The following is a 25,227-nucleotide window of genomic DNA, read 5'->3' as shown; positions in this document are numbered from 1 at the left end:
TGGATTATAATAACACTATGTCCCAATAGTCTGAATTTAGTTATTAATAGATACTTCCATGCTTTACATATTGATGTTTTGGACACAATTAGCCAAAACAAAAATAGCTTTCTTCTTCTCAACAATTCTATGTCTTAAAAATCAAAGCTTGAGGTTTGCTTTAAGATTGTTGCTATTTATAGACTTAATACAAAACTTCATTTGAATTCTCAGTACAGAGTAGCAGTTCTGATTTCTGGCAGTGTGTGTCCATTTTCTTCTTCTGTTACTAAGTATTAGCCTTTTTTTATCCAATCTCATTTTTAGGATGATATCAAGGGAAAATAATAGAAAATCCCGAATTTCATAGAAAAAATATATGCATTGGTATTTGAAAATATTCCCATGTTATAAAACTTTAGTGTTCATTACTACTTAGTGTCTCTTGATAAAAATACATAATTTTTATGATTCAAAGAAGCAATCATTTTCTACATACGTACTTCCGTTCACAAGGTAATGGTTGTGAATTTTTAAAACCACAGTTTTCAGATCTTTCATGCAGAGAATTAACTTCTTTAAAACAGGCAAATGGAGCACCTTGAGCACCTTAAAATGCAAACATGTCAGTTGAATTATCATTCTTAATATGAGTTAAATGTTTGTCAGTAACAGACTAAGGAAATTTAATTTCAAAAAGATCATGTACTTGTTGATCACGCTTTTGTTTCTATGCATACCCTGTCAATGCAAGTAGAAAGGAATAATTGTCTTATCTTACACACACAGAAAATGATTATATCTATTGCAATAAGTTATATTATTTTTAAAACAATATGTTTCTCTTTCTGGTGGGAGCAAATACTTCTTAGTCTAATGAATATTGGGCTTGACCTTGTAACTTCCTCTTCTTAATGAAATGAGGAATTTGAAGCATGTCACTTATGGACAGAAACCTCTGGAACTTATATAGTTTTCCAGAGTCTACCTCCTGTCCTTTGTAGCACATGTGTTTATTTGGTCCTTCCAGCATGCTGGCTATACTTTGCTTATTTTGCCTGACTAGTATAAAATCATTGATGGATTGGACCAATGTTACATTTTATGGGAAGTCCAAATCTCTTCTACTATATTATGATGGAGGGAAAAAGAGTAAACTTAACCCTGGAGAAAAATTCTAAATGAATCCTGTTATCCACTCTATGGGAATGTAAACTGTTTCTAATCTTCTTTTCAAATAGGAATAGAAAATAATACACTTGCCAAAATGGCCGAATAGGAACAACTCCAGTCTGCAGCTCCCAGCGTGATCGATGCAGAAGATGGGTGATTTCTGCATTTCCAACTGAGGTACCTGGTTCATCTCACTCGGACTGGTTGGACAGTGGGTACAGCCCATGGAAGGCGAGCTGAAGCAGGGCGGGGCATTGCCTCACCCAAGAAGAGCAAGGAGTCGAGGGATTTCCCTTTCCTAGCCAAGGGATGCTGTGACAGACTACCTGGAAAAATGGGGCACTCCTACCCAAATATTGCACTTTTCCCAAGGTCTTAGAATCGGCAGACAAGATGATTCTCTCCTGTGCCTGGCTTGACAGTTCCCATGCCCACAGAGCCTTGCTCACTGCTAGTGCAGCAGTCTGAGATCAATCTGCAAGGTGGCAGCCTGGCTGGGGGAGGGGTATCAGCCATTGCTGAGGCTTGAGTAGGTAAACAAAGTGTCCAGGAAGCCCAAACTTGGCAGAGTCCACTGCAGCTCAACAAAGCCTACTGCCTCTAGACTCCACCTCTGTGGGCAGAGCATAGCTGAACAAAAGACAGCAGACAACTTCTGCAGACTTAAACATCCCTGTCTGACAGCTCTGAAGAGAGCAGTGGTTCTCCCAGCATGACATTTGAGCTCTGAGAAGGGACAGACTGCCTCCTCAAGTGGATCCCTGATCCCCATGTAGCCTAACTGGGAGACACCTCCCAGTAGGGGCCAACAGACACTTCATATAGGCGGCTGCCCCTCTGGGATGACCCTTCCAGAGGGAGGATCAGGCAGCAATATTTGCTGTTCTGCAATATTTGCTGTTCTGCAGCCTCCGCTGGTGATACCCAGGGAAACAGGGTCTGGAGTGGACCTCCCACAAACTCCAACAGACCTGCAGCTGAGGGACCTGACCATTAGAAGGAAAACTAACAAACAGAAAGAAATAGCATCAATGTCAACAAAAAGGTCATCTACACCAAAATCCCATCTGTAGGTCACCAACATCAAAGACCAAAGGTAGACAAAACCACAAAGGTGGGAAGAAACCAGAGCAGAAAAGCTGAAAATTCTAAAAATCAGAGTGCCTCTTCTCCTCCAAAGGATCAGAGCTCCTCGCCAGCAACGGAACAAAGCTGGACGGAGAATGACTTTGATGAGTTGACAGAAGTAGGCTTCAGAAGGTTGGTAATAACAAACTTCTCCAAGCTAAAGGAGGATGTTAAAACACATCACAAGGAAGCTAAAAACCTTGAAAAAAGATTAGATGAATGGCTAACTAGAATAAACAGTGTAGAGAGGACCTTAAATGACCTGATGGAGCTGAAAACCATGGCACGAGAACTTCGTGAGGCATGCACAAACATCAATAGCCGATTCTATTAAGTGGAAGAAAGGGTATCAGTGATGGAAGATCAAATTGATGAAATAAAGCAAGAAAACAAGGTTAGAGAAAAAAGAGTAAAAAGAAACGAACAAAGCCTCCAAGAAATATGGGACTATGTGAAAAGACCAAATCTACATTTGATTGGTGTGCCTGAAAGTGATGGGGAGAATGGAACCAAGTTGGAAAACACTCTTCAGCATATTAGGCAGGAGAACTTCCCCAACCTAACAAGACAGGCCAACATTCAAATTCAGAAATACAGAGAACACCACAAAGATACTCCTTGAGAAGAGCAACCCCAAGACACATAATTATCAGATTCACCAAAGTTGAAATGAAAGGGAAAATGTTAAGGGCAGCCAGAGAGAAAGTTCGGGTTACCTACAAAGGGAAGCCCATCAGACTAACAGTGGATCTCTCGGCAGAAACCCTACAAGCCAGAAGAGAGTGGGGGCCAATATTCAACATTCTTAAAGAAAAGAATTTTCAACCCAAAATTTCATATCCAGCCGAACTAAGCTTCATAAGTGAAGGAGAAATAAAATCCTTTACAGACAAGCAAATGCTGAGAGATTTTGTCTCCACCAGGCCTGCCTTACAGGAGCTCCTGAAGGAAGCACTAAACACAGAAAGAAAGAACTGGTACTAGCCACTACAAAAACAGGCCAAATTGTAAAGACCATTGATATAATGAAGAAACTGCATCAATTAATGGGAAAAATAACCAGTGAACATCATAATGACAGGATCAAATTCACACATAACAATATTAACCTTAAATGTAAATGGGCTAAATGCCCCTAGTTAAAAGACACAGACTGGCAAATTGGATAAAGAGTCAAGACCCATCAGCGTGCTGTATTCAGGAGACTCATCTCACATGCAAAGACACACATAGGCTCAAAATAAAGGGATGGGGGACGATCTACCAAGCAAATGGAAAGCAAAAAAAAGCAGGGGTTGCAATCCTAGTATCTGATAAAACAAACTTTAAACCAAGGTCAAAAGAGACAAAGAAGGCCATTACATAATGGTAAAGGGATCAATTCAACAAGAAGAACTAACTATCTTAAATATATACATGCACCCAATACAGGAGCACCCAGATTCATAAAGCAAGTCCTTAGAGACCTACAAAGAGACTTAGACTCCCACACAATAATAATGGGAGACTTTAACACCCCCCTGTCAATATTAGACAGATCAACGAGACAGAAGGTTAACAAGAATATCCAGGACCTGAACTCAGCTCTGCAACAAGCAGGACTAATAGACATCTACAGAACTCTCCACCCCAAATCAACAGAATATATATTCTTCTCAGCACCACATCTCACTTATTCTAAAATTGACCACAAAATTGGAAGTAAAGCACTCCTCAGCAAATGTAAATGAACAGAAATCACAACAAACTGTCTCTCAGACCACAGTGCAATCAAACTAGAACTCAAGATTAAGAAACTCTCTCAAAACCGCACAACTACATGGAAACTGAACAATTTGCTCCTGAATGACTACTGGGTAAATAACAAAATGAAGGCAGAAATAAAGATGTTCTTTGAAACCAATGAGAACAAAGATACAACGTACCAGAATTTCTGGGATACATTTAAAGCAGTGTGTAGAGGGAAATTTATAGCACTAAATGCCCACAAGAGAAAGCAGGAAAGATCTAAAATCGACACCTTAACATCACAATTAAAAGAACTAGAGAAGCAAGAGTAAACAAATTCAAAAGCTAGCAGAAGGCAAGAAACAACTAAGATCAGAGCAGAACTGAAAGAGACAGAGAAACCATCATTCCCAGCCAACTATCACAAGGACAGAAAACCAGACACTGCATGTTCTCACTCATAGGTGGGAACTGAACAATGAGATAACTTGGACACAGGGCGGGGAATATCACATGCTGGGGCTTGTTGGGGGGTGGGGGGTGGGGAGAGGGATAGCATTAGGAGAAATACCTATGTAAATGATGAGTTGATGGGTGCAGCAAACCAACATGGCACATGTATATCTATGTATCAAACCTGCACGTTGTGCACATGTACCCCAGAACTTAAAGTATAATAAATAATAATAATAATAATACACTTGCCAAATCAGGGGTTACACTTCTCACACATATTTGAGGCCATGCTAATCTGCTCTAGCATGGACATACCCTGGCGCAGTGAATGCAATCAAGTCTACTACCTGATTACATTTGTAGTAGTTAAATATTATCTTCCAGGATCATCTTGTTTCTGCAGGGATCATATTGAATAATTAAATGTGTGTAATATATAGCCAACCACCCCTGCATCCTTTAGATCTTTAAAAGTAGCACTAATTTCTTGAAACAGGCGGTTACAGACATCAAACACATTAAAGCCCCACTGAGGGAATTGCACAAACTATTAAATATGCCAACTCCAATTATATACACTAGGTCTGAGAAATAACAACCAAATGGATTTGTGGAACTAGCAGACCCACTGTAAACTGAAACTTGGCCAGGACTCTATTTAACTCCTGGCGTCTCTAAGTCCTCACTCTCACAGGGAGACCATGATCACATTGGGCTTCTGGATATTAATGTCAATGCAGTCTGTGTCCACTAGTTTTTAAAATGTTTGGATATTTTCTTTTCCCCAGTGAACAGATACGTGATTAAATGGTTGTAAGTCCATATGGGAACATATTAGAGGAACAGTTAACAAGGTGTTATGGGGATTTTCTTCTATGGCCCTTGCTCCCACTTAAGTCAATGAGTTCTGGCTCTGAAAATTGGTTTAGATTCAGAGTGTGGACCTAACATTGCGATATTTACTGAGACAACTCTCCACAGTCTCCTGGTCATCTATTTTTATACATTTCCTTTAATGAAACAAATTGAGTAGTACCCTCATTGGCTGCTCGCAGAACACAGGGAAATCGTATTATATTAACTCTCTCCCTGACACTTGGTAGGGAAGTTACCCATGTCTGCTACTGTGTATCTACTGCTTATAACAACATTATTCATCTGGCTTCTGGTAGGTAAGCACTGCTATCTGGTCTTGATTTTTCCAGATCTTATCATATCCATTGCTACCGGTGAGTGTAGTGGCATTCCCACTCTGATCTGCAGAGGAAGCCATCTTTGAAATTTATGGTGAATATGGTATCCCTTTCTCTAGCACATTCCTTATGGCCTTGGGCTTTCCTGTTTGGCCAAATCATTTGGCCTTAAATACACAGTACATAGATTACAGTATTCCCACTTCCCTGAGCCTTTTTCTTCTTTTTTCCACTATCTGCTATGGCAATTCTGTCATTTAAATTTCACTTAGGGCGAGTAATCATGTTTTTTCTATGCTGCTGGAAGCCATCCTAGTAGAAAGATTTTACTGTCTTCTAAGATCCATGCCAGTATGTTAAATGCTGTACTTTGGGAGAGTGTTCCCAAAACAATAAATACCCCCCATCCCATGTTGTGTTCCTCTATTCTATCTCATGATCAGGTTCTCAGAACTCAGTCCCATGTGTACTTCCCTGATGCCAGCAGTAACTGCTGGCTAGGACCAAATCTTTTTTGGGGTATAGTTTCCTTACTGCTTTATAAAGTCCATCACATCCCTGTCTCTATTATTCTGTGCCTTTTCTCTATTTTCAGCTAGTGGCCATGAAGGATAGCGGGAAGATACTGATGAGAATACACTTCGTGTTATGAAGAGGGACGGGGGAGGAATCAGATCTAGGCCATTCTATAGGTTCAATAGACTCAAAGAAGCCTGGAGCCTCAAAATTAGGGTAGTCATATTTTCAATTGTCTCCATCCCAAGGGTAGGTCCCATTCTTCTCCCAATTAGAACCCCAAACCTGAAAAATATACCTGATAAGGAATTCAAACTTATATAGAGTTTAACTTCTCAATTAAGTCTTCCTCATCTCTCTCTAACCTCTTTTTTAAAAGATGAGGGGCCCTTTATAAGTTAGCAGAGGCCCTCTAGACTCACGCTTTGCTTTCAAATGCATGCCCTTTTGTTATATTTTCCTAAGTTCAATGGTATTTGGCAATAGCCATTTAATGCCATTACCCTTAAAGTTACTATTTGCCCCATTAATTTCAATTGTACCAGCTAATGTATTCTCTCTCACAAGTATACTATCCCAATCTGCTGAGACAGTGTATTATCAACTTCCACCAGTGATGACGTGCTCATTGATAGCCTGGCAGAGAGTGATTTGGATTTGAAAACTCATCTTTTAGGCTGTATTTACTCACTCCACTCTCATTACCAATTGTTAGTAGTTGGGACATCTAGGAGCTGACATCTAATTGAGGCATATGATGAAGGCTATTTATTAAAGATCAGAATATTTGGAAATGGGAAGGAAGCTGGATGGAGCACAGGAGAATTCAAACTGGGATGCAAACCCAACAAGTTCTTGAACAGACTAATAGGTAGCTGTGTGGTATAAATAACCTGCCAGTGTGTGTTTGATTGGGCCAAAAGAGGCAGACTTTTGTATAAAACCCCCACCTCACGTAATCATTGCATGTGTGCTGGCTTGAGAAGTGTGTGCCTTTGGGCAAAAGCTCTCTTTGCAGTTGAGGCAAATTCTGGAAGAGCTGATAGCTGAAGACTACTTGATGACAGACGGCGGTATTTTCCTTATTCACTACCTTGATTTTCTTTTAGCATTCTATTTTTATTGTTTTAAATGCAAAGAACACAGCTATAGGTTTTAAATTTCTTTTGTTTTACTGTCTTTTTCTCTTAGTCACTAAGCTCCATGAGTACAATAATCATATGGCAATGTCCATCTGGTTGAATATTGTAGGCTCTTTGCATTTAGACACTCGATGTATAATTTTGAATAAGCAAATCTACTTATATTTCAACATTTCTTTAAAAGTTTAAATTTACTTAATAAAAGAATGCTAACTTAATGTAACTACTTGTTAGTTAACATGTCCCATATAATATACCACCTGTGGTTTTTGGTAACAGAAGAAAAATGCCTGCAAGTAAAAAGCTAAGTAAATGAATCAAGGAGAAAATGGGAAATGAATGAATTAGGGGATGAACAAAACACTGCATCAGAGGATGAAATTTTTGATGCATTCATATTAGTTTTTTGGAGATCCTAGAACATATATTATAGGAATACACATTTTGCTAAACATCCTGTTGCAATCAGAATTCATCTGACAAAGGGCTAATATCCAGAATCTACAATGAACTCAAACAAATTTACAAGAAAAAAACAAACAACCCCATCAAAAAGTGGGTGAAGGATATGAACAGACATTTCTCAAAAGAAGACATTTATGCAGCCAAAAAACACATGAAAAAATGCTCACCATCACTGGCCATCAGAGAAATGCAAATCAAAACCACAATGAGATACCATCTCGCACCAGTTAGAATGGTGATCATTAAAAAGTCAGGAAACAACAGGTGCTGGAGAGGATGTGGAGAAATAGGAACACTTTTACACTGTTGGTGGGACTGTAAACTAGTTCAACCATTGTGGAAGTCAATGTGGCGATTCCTCAGGGATCTAGAACTAGAAATACCATTTGACCCAGCCATCCCATTACTGGGTATATACCCAAAGGATTATAAATCATGCTGCTATAAAGACACATGCACATATATGTTTATAGTGGCACTATTCACAATAGCAAAGACTTGGAACCAACCTAGATGTCCAACAATGATGGACTGGATTAAGAAAATGTGGCACATATACACCGTGGAATACTATGCAGCCATAAAAAATGATGAGTTCATGTCCTTTGTAGGGACACGGATGAAACTGGAAACCATCATTCTCAGCAAACTATGGCAAGGACAAAAAACCAAACACCACATGTTCTCACTCATAGGTGGGAATTGAACAATGAGAACACATGGACACAGGAAGGGGAACATCACACACTGGGGACTGTTGTGGGGTGGGGGGAGGGGGGAGGGATAGCATTAGGAGATATACCTAATGCTAAATGATGAGTTACTGGGTGCAGCACACCAACATGGCACATGTATACATACGTAACAAACCTGCATGTTGTGCACATGTACCCTAAAACTTAAAGTATAATAATAATAAAATTTTAAAAAAGAGTATAATAATAATAAAATTTAAAAAAACAAAAAAAGAGAACTCAAAAAAGATGTCATGTGTCAAGTAAATGAATTCTAGGTTGAAGTTTTTTTTTAATTAAAAAATAAAGAATATATTGTAGACGCTACTTAATGAACCTTACAGAAAGTATTATTTAATTTTACTTTTAAGAGATATTTTAAACCCTGCTTAAAAATAACAATACTATTCAAACAGAAATAAGTATTAAAAAAAAAAACACACACACATAAAAAGTAGCATTCTAGAAAAATAGCACACAGAAAATAGCACTGACTTGTGATTTAAGAAATCATAGTTCTGCAGCTTTTGTTGAATTTCGTTTAAGCCTCCTAATCTGAAATTTATTACTCAAATAATTAGGAAGACAAGATGGACCATATACAATGTAATTTGGTACAAATTATATTCCTGAGCTTACCACTGGGCAAATAAACCACCTTTACTCAACTAGAAAATAATTATATATATATATGCATTTCACTGGGTAATTTTGATCTGTTTCTATTATTTTAATTTCTCTAAAAATACAAAATTATATTTGGATATTATGAATAATTGCTCACCAGAAAAGCAAGAATATATGCACAAGTCTTATTAAAATTACTCTCAAAGCTGTTTGAAAAACAAAACATAAAAATGAATTTTGATCAGGTGGCTTAAGACCACCATTATCTTAGCAGTTATTCCTCAATTAGGAAATATGATTATTTTTAAATGAAATTCACTCTGAGCCTTGTAAGTTTCATGCCATTAAAATTAAATCATGAATGTGGGTAGTAATAGGAAATTATATAAATTTTAGAATCTACTGATTTTAATGTTTATATAAATGATGAGCTATAAACATGGATTTTTGCCCAGCTAGCTAATCATCAAAAACAAAAATCAAACCACAATAAAAATAATGTATGGTCTTTTTCTTGGAAAACCTCAGATACTCTTAAAAAACTACCCTTCTTTAACTAAAATTTAATTTTTATTAATCTTGTGGTTCAGTTTCTTCCACTTCTAGAGTTGTGTGGTACACAATGTACTCTACAGAGAGATGCAAATTTAAGGTAAAATAAATACGAAAGAAAGAGCAATACCTTTTCCAAATATCTTGGCACACTGGTTATCAGTAGTTTGACATTGTCCGTTATAGCAATAGGCAGTTCCCAACTTGCACAAACGGCCATTCAATGCATAAGTGTCAGGAACACAATTACTAGAGGTTCCATTGCAGTACTCTGTAAAATCACACTCTGGATCAACACTCTTTCTACATGGAGTGCCTGCTATTGACAACTGGGAGGAAAAGGAAAAATAAAATTAAGTTCTGTAAATCATTTTTCTCAATTGCTTAGTGAAAAGATTTATCACATAAAATGTTTCTAATTATTGATATTTGAGGGAACACCAGAGTTCCCAAGTCCATGAGTTTGCCCAAAAAAAATCAAATACAGTATTCATTGTGAAGCCCAGAAAAAACTGTCTCAAAGACGTGAAAGAATTCCTTTTGACAGTGAGTTTGCAGCTGCTCACCTCCTTTGTGCTCTACATTTTGAAATAAGCTGACTCAAACAGCATTAGAAAACAACTACACAGATTAAACATACCTGTTCCTTGGAACTATAGGAACACTCTCTCTACCTTTTTGTTCTTGGAGAAACTCAGGAGCCAGACTTCCTGGTGTCAGTCCCAGTCTCTGACTCTTACTACCTTATTTGTATGGGTGAGAAACACAATCTATCTGTTTTACTTTTGTAAGCTTGGAATAAAAGACAAATTCTCATAGAGTTCTTATTAGTATTGAACAGGAGTAATGGAAAAAGTTCTTAGAACAATACATAGTAAGCAGTGCAGTGTGCATATATGATAACTATCATCACATCAGCATCTTTTTTTTGTTTTTTGAGATGGAGTTTCGCTCTTTTGCTCAGGCTGGAGTGAAGTGGCATGATCTCAGTTCAATGCAACCTCCATCCCCCAGGTTCAAGCAATTCTCCTGCCTCAGCCTCCCGAGTAGCTAGGATTATAGGTACATGCCACCACGCCTGGCTAATTTTTGTATTTTTAGTAAAGACAGGGTTTCACCATGTTAGTCAGGCTGGTTTCGAACTCCTGACCTCACGTGATCCACCCACCTTGGCTTCCCAAAGTGCTGGGATTGCAGGCATGAGCCACCGCGCCCAGCCTTGAGCCACCACAGCTGGCCTCATTTTTATATGTTTATTATTATCTAAGAGCATAAAGGCCTCCTTGCATCACTTAGGTGAGGTGTACAGTTATTGCCAAAATTTTGTGGTGGCCTGACCTAATAGATTGCCATCCATAGTGAAATTCACCATGTTGAAATGCTGTCCTGCTATATATGTTGACACACACACGCACACACACAAAATACAATCCAGTTTGATGAAATTAATACTTGATACAGTTTGGCTGTGTCCCCACCCAAATCTAATCTTGAATTGTAGCTCCCATAATTCCCACATGTGATGGGAGGCACCTGGTGGGAGATAATTCAATCAGGGGCAGGTCTTTCCTGTGTTATTCTCGTGATAGTGAATAGGTCTCACAAGAGCTGATGGTTTTATAAAAAGCAGTTTCCCTGCACAAGCTCTCTTCTCTTGTCTGCTGCCGTGTGAGATGTGCCTTTCACCTTCCACCATGATTGTGAGGCCTTCCCAGCCGTGAGGAGCTGCGAGTCCATTAAACTTCTTTCTTTTGTAAATTTCCCAGTCTCAGGTGTGCCTTTATCAGCAGCATGAAAACCAACTAATACAATATTCAATAACGAAACAAAGATGCATAATAAATAAAAGAAATGGTAACTTAAAAGTGATGAAATTTAAAAACAACTTTTTCAACTTAGAATTCCATACCCTGTAACTATATATTTCAAAAAAGAATGAGATATAAAGACTTTCCTAGACAAAAAATAAATGAGTAGCCAGGCGTGGTGGCTAACATCTGTAATCCCAGCATTTTGGGAGGCCTAGGGGGATAGATTGCTTGAGCTCAGAAGTTCAAGGACAGCCTGGGAAACATGGTGGAATACCCCATCTCTACAAAAAATACAAAAATTAGCTGGGCATGGTGGTGTGTGCCTGTAGTCCTAGCTACTTGGGAGGCTGAGGTGGAAGGATGGCTTCAGCCCAGGAGGTGGAGGTTGCAGCTAGCAGAGATAGTGCCACTGCACTCCAGTCTGGGCAGCAGAGCCAGACCCTGTCTCAAACAAACAAACAAAAAAAAACTGAGATAATTTATTTTCAGAGGACATAAATGACAAGAAATAGTAAAGGGAGGTCTTCAGGTACAAGAAATATGATAGTAAACAGAAATCTGCAAAAGAAAATAGACCTCTGAAATGAAACAAATGATGTTAATTCATTTAATTTTTTTTCTTCTTTTATTTACTCTAAAAGATAAAAGACTATACAGCAAAAATAGTAAAAACGTATTTTGTTTTTATGGTATATGATCATGTTCTATTATAAGAATTATTCACTACACATGAAATGAAATATGAAATTAGCCTGATTAATTAATGATTCATAAAGCAATGGTGAATCAGTAATTTATAATCAATAATTTGTATGGATCAATGATTTAAATGATTTTTAAAAGGTACAAATAACAAATCAGTAGCAAAGATAACACAAAACCATATATTTTATAGTTTTAGTGTTTACATTCAATTTACAAAGCAACTGTAAGTCTCATAAGTGTCTGATGGGAACTCAAGATAGTACAGTTGCTTTGAAAGACTTTTTCAATTTCCTATAAAGTTCCATATTTACCATATGATCCAGCAATCCCTTTCCTAGGTATCTAGCTAAGTGAAATGAAACACTATGTTCATGCACAAATATGCTTATGAATATTAAAGTAGCCATATTTTCATCACCAAAAATGGAAAACAGCCAAAATATCCCTCAACTGGGGAATGGATGAATGAACTGTGGTACATCCTTACAATCCTTGCAATACTACTAATATGCAGTCACTATAAAGGAATGATCTGCTAATAAACATAAGAACATGAATGTATCTCAAATACATTATGTTAAGATGCCTACTTCACATTTGCACATATTGTATGATTCAATTTATGTGATATTTTTGCAAAAGCATAATTACAGCTTCAGAAAACAGATCAGTGGTTACCAGGGGCTGCGGGTGGAGTCATGGATTGAGTATAAAGAGGCACAGGGAAATGTGAGAGAGGAGTGATGACATCACCTATCCTTTTTATGATGCTAGTTATAAGCTTAAATATGTTTCTTCTGACACTTGGGAATATTCACTAACAGAATTTTAGTATATTAAATTATACATTAATAGCTAAATTCAACAAAAAAAATACATAGAATATTTACATAGAGGTGATTTACCAGAATTGGAATAATAAAATATCTTGCTATTAAGGAACTTGTTTTCTTATCCAAATGTGTGTCTTGGACATAATACTATATTACTGCATTAATATTTAGTCCATATTTACTAACTCTTGTACAATATATAATTATGTAATCATTCCAATATCAATAAATACTGTTCATTTCAATTGTATGTGTATGATTTGCATTTCAGTTATCAATGAGAGTTCTTTACACATTCTATATGCTGCATATTTTGTCTGCTATTCATGCTACAATTTTTTCCGTAATCATTCATCATTTATTTGACTTTATAATTTATTTGAGAGTTGATAACTTTTTGGATGTAGTAATGTGTGTTTTTTCTCCCTTTTATCTGATAATTTAGAAGATGGTAAACTTTGTGATTTTAACACTAAAGAATAGAATCATCACTCAGAATCCATGGGCATTTGGTTCCAGGAACCCTCAGGCATATTAAATCTATGGGCACTCAAGTCCTTTACATAATATCTTGTAACATTTGTATATAACTTACACACATCTTCTCATATATTTTTATTATCTCTGTATTACTTATATTACCTAATACAATATAAATGCTATGTAAATAGTTATACTGTATTGTTTAGGGAATAAAAACAAAAATAAAAATAAACTCTGGCATATCTTTACAATATTTGCAATACTATTCAGCAACAAAAAGGAATTATTTGCTAATAGACACAACAGGAATAAATCTCACATGCATCATGCTAATGCACCTAATTCATGTTTGCACGTATTAAGTGATTCAGTATGTGGAGCCCATGCACATAGTAACTGCAACCGTACCTGTCTGAGATGACTTTTATATTTTATAGCAATTTTCCTTTAAACTTGTGTTTGTTCATGCACTCTACATTTTATTTCACTAAATTCCTTATATATTCTTTTTATTAATTGCACATTGATTCAGTTAATACAGACGTCTCTTACCACAGTTCAATTTGCTTTTAATGAATGTTGGTAACTTACCTCACACTTTGATGTACAACATGGTCCAGAACCACATTTTACTGAGCCCTTCAGTTTACATGTGTTATAATCACAGCACTTCTTAAATTGACATTCCTAAAATTTTACAGGAAGAAATATTATTACAGTTTAACCACTTAAAAGCTCTTGTTTCTTAATCTCAATTTCAATTTAATATTCTGTTGTGTACAAACTTGTAATTATACAATATAATTGTATAATTCCAATGAAGCTGTATTAGTTTACCATTTCTTTTCTTCTTCTTTTTTTTTTTTTTTTTTTTTTTTTTGAGACAGGATTTCACTCTGTCGCCCAGGCTGGAATGCAGTGGTGTGATCATGACACACTGCAGCCTCAACCAGTGAGATCCAAGTGATCCTCCCACCCCAGCCTCCTGAGTAGCTGGGACCAGAGGTGTAAGCAATCATGCCCAGATATTTTTTTTTTTTTTTTTTTTTTTTTTTGTAAAGACTAGGTGTCACTATCTTGCCCAGGCTGGTCTCAAACTCCTCAGTTCAAACGATCCTCCTGCCTCAGCCTCACAAAGTGCTAGGATTACAGGAGTTAGCCACCATGCCAGACCCTATTTTACTATTTCTAGAATAGCCACAGGTACATGCAAGTGTAAGAACTGCAGAAATAACATCTAAAATAGCAGTTGGTCAGCAATATTCATTAGCTAAAATATTTCATAATTAACTCGTAAGTTACCAACACCAAAATATATCCTTGGGGGAATGAAAAGGTGGTTTTTAGGAGAAACAAACTTTTCTCAAGGGTCTCATGGGTGATTTGTTTACTAAGGATTCCAATTGTAAATAAAGTTAGAGTGAGGCAGTAAGTAGAATAAAAATGTACTTAGTATATATTTCTGTACCATGTTTTACTATAATAGAAATAAACAAAAAAAGACTATACCTATTATTTTTAAAAAGTAAATGGCAGTCAATTATTATTCAAATAGGGGCCGGGCGCGGTGGCTCACGCCTGTAATCCCAGCACTTTGGGAGGCCAAGGTGGGCAGATCACTTGAGGTCAGGAGTTCAAGACCAGCCTGGCCAACATGGTGAAACCCCACCTTTACTAAAAATACAAAAATTAGCCAGGCGTGGTGGTGCGTGCCTGTAATCCCAGCTACTCAGGACGCTGAGGCAAGAGAATCGCTTAAACCTGGGAGGCAGAGGTTGCAGTGAGCCAAGGTCATGCCACTGCACTCCAGCCTGGATGACAGAGTGAGACTACATCTCAAATAAATAAACAAATAAATTAGGTTATAACTTTAAAGAATCTTAAAAAACAAATATTGTTTGTATGTAAATAACACTGCATTTACACCATATTTTTATATTCTTAACTCTTTTATTAAACAATTTTATTTACTCAGAGATCTAGTTTCAAAGATCTTGTCCTTTAATATAAAGGCAGGATTCTTCTTAATTTTGAAATTTCCATTTGTTCACACTTTTTCATATGTATGCATGTAAATGGACGTATGCTTATATGATCAAATAATATATAAAATATAGAGCAGAAGTTGAAATTGTAATTACATTCTCCAGATTCTCTAGGGATAATCACATTGTATAATTTACTGTTTAACCTTCCAAAGTTAAATAATGCTGTATAAATGTATGTGTGTGTATATATTCTTTCACTAGTAATTAATGAAGACGCTCTCCCTGTACCACAATACTTAGCAGTACTAATTATGACCAATCATTTTAATTTGTAACAAGGAATGGAAAAACTGATCTCAAAGCTCTCATTATTACTTCTCTGATTACCAGTGAGTTTGTGCATAAATTTGCATTTGTGCAATTTTATTTATGAATTAAATAATCATATATTTTGACCATTTTGCATAGCAGAGCTTTTTTCTTTCCCTGTTCCTATTAGATAACAGAAACAGATTTTATATGATATCTGGTTGCCTTTATATATATATAAAATAAGCCTAATTTGTAACACTACGGATATGTTCTAGGTAGTCTTTGTCGAAAGGGCATTGACACCTGTATCTTCATAAATATCCTCCATTTTTCACAAATGGAAGCTCTGTTTTGTACCCACTCACCCATACAAATGTGGCTGCATGCTCCTTATTTGTACCTGTGTTCACATGTATCACTGCTAATAAATATTTTAACAAATATTTCACAGCATATAGAGGGATACATTTTACAAAAAGTAAAGCTATAAGCCTTAAAATTAGCAATAAAATATAAGAATAAAGTACTGATACTGTTTTATAGTCTTGGCATGGTGGAGGTCTTGATAATCAATACATAAAACCCAATAGTCCTAAAGGAACAAGAATATTACAAATTACTCAAATTGATAGGCACCATTAACAGACCAATTATAGACTGCAAAGAAACATTATAAAAATATAGAAAAGAGAGGCTGGGAATGGTGGCTCACGCCTGTAATCTCAGCACTTTGGGAGGCTGAGGAAGGCGGATCACGAGGTCAGGAGATAGAGACCATCCTGGCTAACACGGTGAAACCCCATCTCTACCAAAAATACAAAAAAAAAAAAAAAAAATTTGCTGGGTGTGGTGGTGGGTGCCTGTAGTCCCAGCTACTTGGGAGGCTGAGGCAGGAGAATGGCGTGAACCCAGGAGGCGGAGCCTGCAGTGAGCCGATATCGCACCACTGCACTCCAGCCTGGGCGACAAAGCTAGACTCCCTCAAAAAAAAAAAAAAAGAAGAAGAAGAAGAAGAAGAAACAGTTTTGTTTTTTTGTTTTTTTTTTTTGAGTATGGTCATATAGGCATCCTGATCATGTACTTAAATGATCAATCACAGTAACCAAAATTCTAGAATCCCAAAAGGAAGCAGGTATCTACCATAAATTAAATTGTTCAACATCACAGTCTGGGAAAGCAAACCAACATTATCACCTATGGAACATTTAAAACTTCAACTTCTCAGACCTGAACTGAAGGCCAACCTTAGAAGCAGGTCTTTCTAAAGATGGCAACTTCAGGGTTGGTACGTTAACTCTGTTTCTGCACAATATCGCATTAATATTGCACAGATTATAAATGTTTGCATTTGCTATTATTGATTAGAATTACTACTTTTTAATGCTTATTTTATATTTTCCTAATTACAGGACTGGAATTTTCATATTATTCTTTTAAAATAGCTTTTCCAGTACTTTCTTGTTAATTTTCTGTCTGGTTGATATGTCCATTGTTGAAAGTGGAGTATTAAAATCCTCTCCTATTATATTGTATTGTCATCTATTTCTCCCTCAATGTCTGTTAATATTTACCTTATATACTTAGGTACTTCAGTATTGGGTGCATTTATAATTGTTATGTATTCTTGGTGAATTGTACCATTTTCATTAAGTATTTTGTTGTTTCTTGTGACTGTTTTCCACTTGAAGTCTACTTTATCTGTTATTAATATAGCTGTCCCTGTTCTTTTTCGGTTACTATGTGCGTGAAATATAGTCTTGCATTCCTTTACTTTCAGCCTATGTGGGTCCTTAAAGCTAAAGCTAGGCTCCCGGATGTAGCATATAATTTAATCTTTTTAAAAAATCCATTCAGCCACTCTGTGTCTTCTGATTCAATAATCTAATCCATTTATAGTCAAAGTAACTATTTATAGGCAAGAATTGACTACTGCCATTTTTTTAGTTGTTATTTGGTTGTTTTGTAGATCTTTTGTTCTTTTCTTCTTCTCTTGTTGTTTATCCTTGTGATTTGGTGATTTTCTTTTGTGTTAAGTTTTACTTCCTTTCTCATTTGTGCACCTGCCATAGTTTTTTGTGTTGTGGTTATCATAAGGCTTACATAAAATATCTTATAGTTAAAATAAATTATTGTATACTGATAAAAACTTCAGTCACATACAAAAACTCAAGACTTCACCTCTCCCCCCAGTTTAAATGTCTTTAAAAATAAAGCATTTCTTTTTCTTTGCAGATGGATTGTCAGGGACAATGTGTTTTAGGTTAATATCCAGCTTTATTATGTTGTGGGAATACACGTTTATTTTCAGATTTTTTGGTATCTATAATTATTTTCAGCATGATCTAATGCATGACTGATTTTTAAAATAACCCATGGAATTTTGAAAATTATGTGTATTCTTTTTGTGATTATAAAGTTCCCTTGCTATTAGATATGCTTTTTAGTGACTGTTGTTAATTATCTGATAATTTATTAGTTGTTTGATAGCCTGAAAGAGGTATATTAAAGCCTTATGAACTATGGATACGTGCATGGTCCATGTATTTTGTTTTATATATTTCAGGGTGCATATTCTATGGATGGATATGTGCATATTCCACATATTTTGTTTTACATATTTCAGAGACACCTCATTGATTATATTAAGTTCACTATGTTGCCCATCTTCTTAGTTTTTACATTTTTAGTAATTGCTATTGCTTATATACTGTTCAATGTTTATAATTTGGTTTTCTTTCATAATATATCACACACATACTTGCTTTTTTGTGTATTTGCTTGTTTTTTTTAAATTATTCATTCCAATACTAGCGGATCCTTAGAAAATATGTTTGAAAATTAAGATTTCATAGGTAATTTTCCATGTAAAAATCCAATCAATTATTTTAGCTATCAAACAACTAATCAATTATCAGATAATGTATAACAACAGTCACTAAAAAGCATAATCTAATAGCAAGGGAACTTTATAATGAAAAAAGAATATATGTAATTTTCAAAATTCCATGAGTTATTTTAAAAATCAGTCATGCATTATAATTGTCTCAAATTTCCCTGAAGGCATTCTATATTAAGACTTAGACATTCTCATTCCCCAAAACTATTTTAAATGTTTTCTAGCAAGAGATCAAGTTGGAAATGTGAAGTGTTCTTTACCTTTATTATTCATCTTGTTCTCAATTTTGAAAAATATATTATTTTAAAATGTTGATTAGAGAATATAGGAAGTACTCCTCTCCACAACTCAAATAAGAAAAGTTGTAATAGCACATCTGCCCTCCAACATTCAGGTTACAATGAAGAGAGGCATGTAAGGTACTCTCCAGAAGCATTATTCCGTTTTCAACCCTCCCTAGTGCAGTGTTATTTTTACTTAGATTTCTGGGAAAGAAATCTCAGCAGTGGTAAACTAAGAAACCAGCGTAAACAACCTACTTATTACTTAGTATAATTGTGTTTGTTTCCTCTTACTGCTGTAACCTTTAACAGGTTACCACAAACTTAGTGGTTTAAAACCATGCAAACATACGATCTAAACTTCTGTAGTGTAGAAGTCCAATGAGCTAAAAATCAAGGTGTTGGTGGGCTTGCATTCTTTTCTGGAAGCTTTCTGGTAGAATCTATTTTCCTGCCTTTTTCAGCTCATAGAAGGCCACTCAAATTCCTTGGCTCATGTTTTTTTCCTCTATCTTTAAAGCCAGTAAAGGGAAGTCAAATTCTTGTCATAGCACATCACTATCAGCTTTTCTTCTCCTTCTTCTTCTGCTTTAAAAAATCTGAGCAATTGGATGCATCTGAATAATGTGGTATATTGTCTCCATCACAAGGTCTTTAACTTAATCACACCTGCGAAGTTCCTTTTGCCATGTGAAATAGCATGCACACAGGTTCAAGGATGAGATGGGGGCAAATTTGAGAGGACGATATTCTGCCTACCACAATTATATTAATAAAACAATTTAAGGAATTTGCCATAGATTCTTTTAAGTTCTTTTTCTTTGATTTATAAATGTTTCATTTCACTCAGTTAATAAAAAGCAACAAATTATTAATTTGCATCAGCAGGAGTGCCACTGGTAATCTCAGCTCAAAGACTCCCAAAACAATTCCCTATGTGTTTTGATTACTGTAGATATAGAAATGTAAAGAGCATACAGCTGGATATTTTATAATACAATATAATTCTCATTTAATAGGAAAATATAACCTTTTAACAGTTATGTCTATTCCTGACATGTTATATTCTTACTATGACATCATTATATTTTTAATATTTATGAGGTATCATAGGTTTTTTGTTTTGCTTTTCCTTTCTTCTCATTTTTAAGACTATAAAGACTTTGTTCTTTCATGTCTTTTTCATTCAAAATACAATTTCCAATATATTACTTTTTAGATGTCCTGTTTACCTTTAAAATGAACATATCTAAAGTTATATGTTGAATACACTTCTAGAAGAGATTGACACTTCCCCAAAACAACGTGAATAGTGTCATCAAGTCTTGAGATGTTCCCTTAAACCCCTTTTTAGTAACTAGGCCAGGCACCATGGCTCACATCTGTAATCCCAGAACTTTGGGAAGCCAAGGCGGGTGGATCACTTGAGGCCAGGAGTTCAAACCCAGCCTGGGCAAAATAGCGAAATCTCATCTGTACCAAAAAGAAAAGAAAAAACTAGCCAGGCATGGTGGCGGGCACCTGTAATCCCAGCTACTCGGGAGGCTGAGGCAGGAGAATCTCTTGAACCTGGGAGGCAGAGGTTAGAGTGAGCTGACATCAAGCCACTGCACTCCAGCCTGGATGATAAAAGCAAGGCTGTCTCAAAAAACAAAAACAAACAAACAAACAAAAACCTTTTTAGTGACTACTAACCAATAAAAGGAAATGTGATCTTGACTTTTAACAGTCTATAATAGTTTTATTTTTTTAACTTACTATAATTTTCTTGGCCTTGGTTATCTTGCTCAAAATAATGTTTATTGAATTCAACCACTTTGTTTTGTGCAGCATACTTTATTTTATCATTATAACACAATTTGCTTTTCATTTTGCTGAAGAAGAATATTTGGGCTATTTCTCTGTTTTCTTTTCTTTGCTATTATGATATGAATGTTTTATGTTTTATATATACCTGAGACTGAAATTCTGGATCACAGTTATGTATGTGTTCAACTTTATAATAAAATAGCACTTTTCACTTGTGCCAATTTTCACTACCAACAGTAGTGCCTAATAGCTACTCATCCTCACCAATTTTTTTCTTTTCCGCCATTCTCATGGTGTTTTGTTGTTTCCAAATTATGCTTTCGATCTGCATTTTGGGATGCTGAGCATCGATTCACAAATTTATTAGCGATTAGTATATCCACTTTGAAAGTTTCTGTTTAAGAATTAGGTCAATTCTTCTGTCTGAAAGTCTGTCATTTTCTTACTGATTTATATGTATTCTTTATCTGAGTACATATCTCCTGTCACATTTATGTGGAGAAAACAATCTCCTATTGTATAATCTACCCTTTAAATCTCTTATCTGATATTTTATTTTATCAAAATCTAATTTGTAAATATTAGGTAATATTGACATTTAGAGAAAATTATTAGACTACATATTCGCTTATGTTTTACACTTTGTTTTGTGTTTTTTTTAGCTTTACACATTTATCAACAATATATCTGAAATTAGGTTCTATATATAAACCAAATAGGTAAATACCATTTCTTATGTACATTGAATTGTCCCAGCATCATTTTTTGTAAAGGCATCCTTTCTACACTGCATTCCTCTGTCCTTTTTGTCACAAAACAGTAATTATATTTATGTAGGTCTATTCTAGATTCCATTCTGTTTCATTTGTCTGTGTCTGTCCAGGCACATATACCATACTGCTTTAATAACTATAATTTTATAATGAAAATAGATTTCTGAAAATTTCAGTGGACCAAATTTGTTTTTTTTTTCAAGATCACCTTGGCTAGCTTTGTGCCTTTCATGTTTCCATTTAAACTTTAAAATCAGCTTGTCTATTTACATATACCAACACATATGCAAATACAATTCCTGCTAGCATATGAATTGGAATTGCACTTGGGGATGATGAATTTGGACAAAAAATTACATCTTAGCAATATTAATTCCTCTAATTTTAAAACATGACATATCCTTGCATTGATTAAGTAGTCCCATAATTTTTCTCCTAATGATTTGCAGTTTTATATTTAGTAGTCTTATACATGTTTTATTATATATATTCCTAAGTATTTCATGTTCCTGGGTATTATTGTAGATGCTGTTGTTTTAAATTTTTTTCTTCTCATCATTTATAAAGAAATATTTGATTTTTATGAATTGACTATGTAATGAGTGACCTTGATAAATTCATTCATACGTGCAAATAATTTATTTCTAGATTATTTTGGGTTTTCATGCATACAATGATATGATTATAAATAATGAAAGCTAAATTTCCTCTCTTCCAACTATTATGCATTTTCTTTTTGTTGCTTTGGTGGCTAGTTTATCACATTCAATAATAAGTGTGAAAGATGACAACAGATATCACTGCCTCATTTCTGACCTCCGTGAGAACAACTATTATGCATGATGTTAACTGTAGATTTTACAGATACCCTTTCTAAAATATAGTGAGTTTCCCTCTTTTCCTTTTTTTCTCAAAATTTATTATCTATCCATTGAGATGATCACTTTTTTTACATTCTGTAAATAAACCACAATATCCCCAACAATAGAGCATAATGTTACTGTTTATGTATATGTTGTATCATTATTTTCAATTTGTTAATCATTTAGTGAAGATTTTGTGTTCATGAGAAATATGGACATATCCAACAATATACACTGGGAAAAGAACAGTCTCTTTAATAAATGGCACTGGGAAAATGAAATATCTATATGCAAGAGAATGAAACTAGATCTCCATCTTTCACCATTTACAAAAATTAACTAAAAGTGAATTAAAGACTTAAATGTAATACCTGAAAATATGAAACTACCAGAAGAACACATTGTGGAAACACTATGGGAAATTGGTCTAAGTTTTTTTTTTTTAAGCAAGACTAAAAGCAGAGGGAACAAAAGTAAAAATGGATAGGATTACATCAAGCTAAAAAGCTTCTGTATAGCAAATGAAACAATTAACAGAGTGAAGAGACGACCTAAAGAATGGGAGAAAATATTTGCCAATTACACATTTGATAATAGCTTAATATATAAAAGTATATAAGGAACTCAAACAACCGGATAGCAAAAACCAAATAATCCAATTTAAAAATGGACAAAAATCCCCTACACTTCTCAAAATAAGACATTCAAATGACAACAGATATATGAAGAAAACGTTCATCAGTTATCATCAGGGACATACAAATCAAACCCACAATGAGATATGATCTCATCCTAGTCAGAATGGCTATTATCAAAATGACAGAAAATAACAAATGCTAATGTGGATGCTGAGAAAGGGAAACGCTTGCACACTGTTAATGGAAATCTAAAGTATTATAGTTATTATGGAAAGTAGTATGAAGCTTCCTCAACAAACAAAAAATAGAACTACCACATGATCCAGCAATCCCACTGCTGGATATACATCCAAAAGAGAGGAAATCAGTATACTGAAAAGATACCTGCACTCTCATGTCTATTGCAGCAAGCACTATTTACAATAGCCAAGGTGTGGAATCAACCTGAGCCCATCAACAAATGAATGGAAAAAGAAAACGTGGTTTATATACACAATAGAATATTATTCAGCCATAAAAACAATGAAATCGGCCAGGTGCGGTGGCTCACGCCTGTAATCCCAGCACTTTGGGAGGCCAAGGCGGGTGGATCACGAGGTCAGGAGATCCAGCTACTCGGGAGGCTGAGGCAGGAGAATAGTGTGAACCCGGGAGGCGGAGCTTGCAGTGAGCCGAGATCGCGCCACTGCACTCCAGCCTGGGTGACTCAGCAAGACTCTGTCTCCAAAAAAAAAAAAAAAAAAAAAAAAAAAAAGAATGAAATCCTGTCAGTGGCAGCAGCATGGATGTAACTGGAGGACATTATCTTAAGTGAAATAAGTCAGACACAAGAAGGCAAATATCACATGTTCTCAATCATGTGTGGAAGCATATAAAGTGGATCTCATGAAGGCAGAGAGTAGAATGGTTGTTACCAGAGGCTTGGAAGGAAAGTGGGATGAATAGAAGTTGGTTAATGGGTACAGAAATACAATTAAATAGAAAACATAAGTTCTAGTGTTCAATAGCACAATAAGTAAACTATAGTTTAAAATTATTTATTGCATATTTTAAAATAGCTAGAAGAAAAGAATTGTAATGTTCCCAACACAAAGAAAAGATACCCCAGGTACCCTGATTTGAACATTTCACATTGTATACATGTATCAAAATATAACATGTACCCCCAAAATATGTACAACTATGATATATCAATTAAAAACACATAAAAACTATTCTTGAAATATCCTCATCAGATTTTTGCATCAAGATTATTTTATCCTCAAAGAAGTTAGGGCATATTAGGTTTTTTCCTAAGTCTAAAATCAGTAGAATTCCTTAACTTTTAAATAATTACTTGTAGAGTCATGTGGCATGAACTTCTCTCTGATGAGAGGTTGTGAAATTATAGATGTGATTTCTTTTAAGGCTATTTATTCACTTTTTTAATATCGACTCGTTGGTGTTTATAAATACAATTTTAGGATAATTTGTCAATTTTATCTGATTGTTGTTTACTTATATAATGTGCATGATATCATCTTACCATTTTTTAATATCTGTATAGATCTTTAGTGATATTTCAACTTTAATGACCATTATTGTTGTTTTTTAAAAAAATACATTTTTTAAAAAATCGACAAATAAAAATGTTATGTATTAATGATGTACAGCATGATGTTTTGATACATGTATACATTCTAAAATGGCTAAATCAAGCTAATTAACACATGCATTGACACACAAACTTCTAATTATTTTGTGGTGAAAACACTTAAAATCTACTTTCTTAGCAATTTTCAAGTATACAATCCATCTTTATTAACCATAGTCACCATGAACTTATGCCTCCTATCTCATTTAAATTCTGTATCCTTTGACCACCATCACCCCAGTTTCCCACTCCCAGCCCCTGGTAGCACCATTTTACTCCTTGCTGGTATGGCTTTCACATTTTTAGATTCCACAATAAGTGAGAAGATGATGTATTTGTCTTTCTATGCCTGCCTTATTTCACTCAACATGTCCTCCAGGTTCATCCATGTTGTCACCAACTACAGGAATTTTTTCTTTTAAAAAAGTCTGAGTAGTAGTCCATTGTGTACCTCTACCAGATTTTTAATCCATTCATTTATTGATAGACACTTAGGTTGATTCCTTGGC

General features: G+C 35.3%; 1 protein-coding gene across 1 annotated transcript in view; it reads right to left on the bottom strand.

The window, feature by feature from the left end:
• ADAM18 (ADAM metallopeptidase domain 18) overlaps positions 1–25,227 on the bottom strand; it is a 153,022-nt gene that overhangs the window by 59,670 nt on the left and 68,125 nt on the right. Inside the window, exons 13-15 of the mRNA XM_016959382.3 lie at positions 14,117–14,212; positions 9,824–10,022; positions 483–588 (exon numbers count right to left, since the gene is read on the bottom strand). Of these exons, the coding sequence (XP_016814871.2) occupies positions 483–588; positions 9,824–10,022; positions 14,117–14,212 (401 nt within the window). The remainder of the gene's footprint in view (positions 1–482; positions 589–9,823; positions 10,023–14,116; positions 14,213–25,227) is intronic.

The sequence above is a fragment of the Pan troglodytes genome, chromosome 7, assembly GCF_028858775.2.
Source record: "Pan troglodytes isolate AG18354 chromosome 7, NHGRI_mPanTro3-v2.0_pri, whole genome shotgun sequence".
NCBI lineage: Eukaryota > Metazoa > Chordata > Mammalia > Primates > Hominidae > Pan > Pan troglodytes.
The sequence above is the reverse complement of the archived record's forward strand: the minus strand, read 5'-3'. Positions and strand labels throughout refer to the sequence as shown.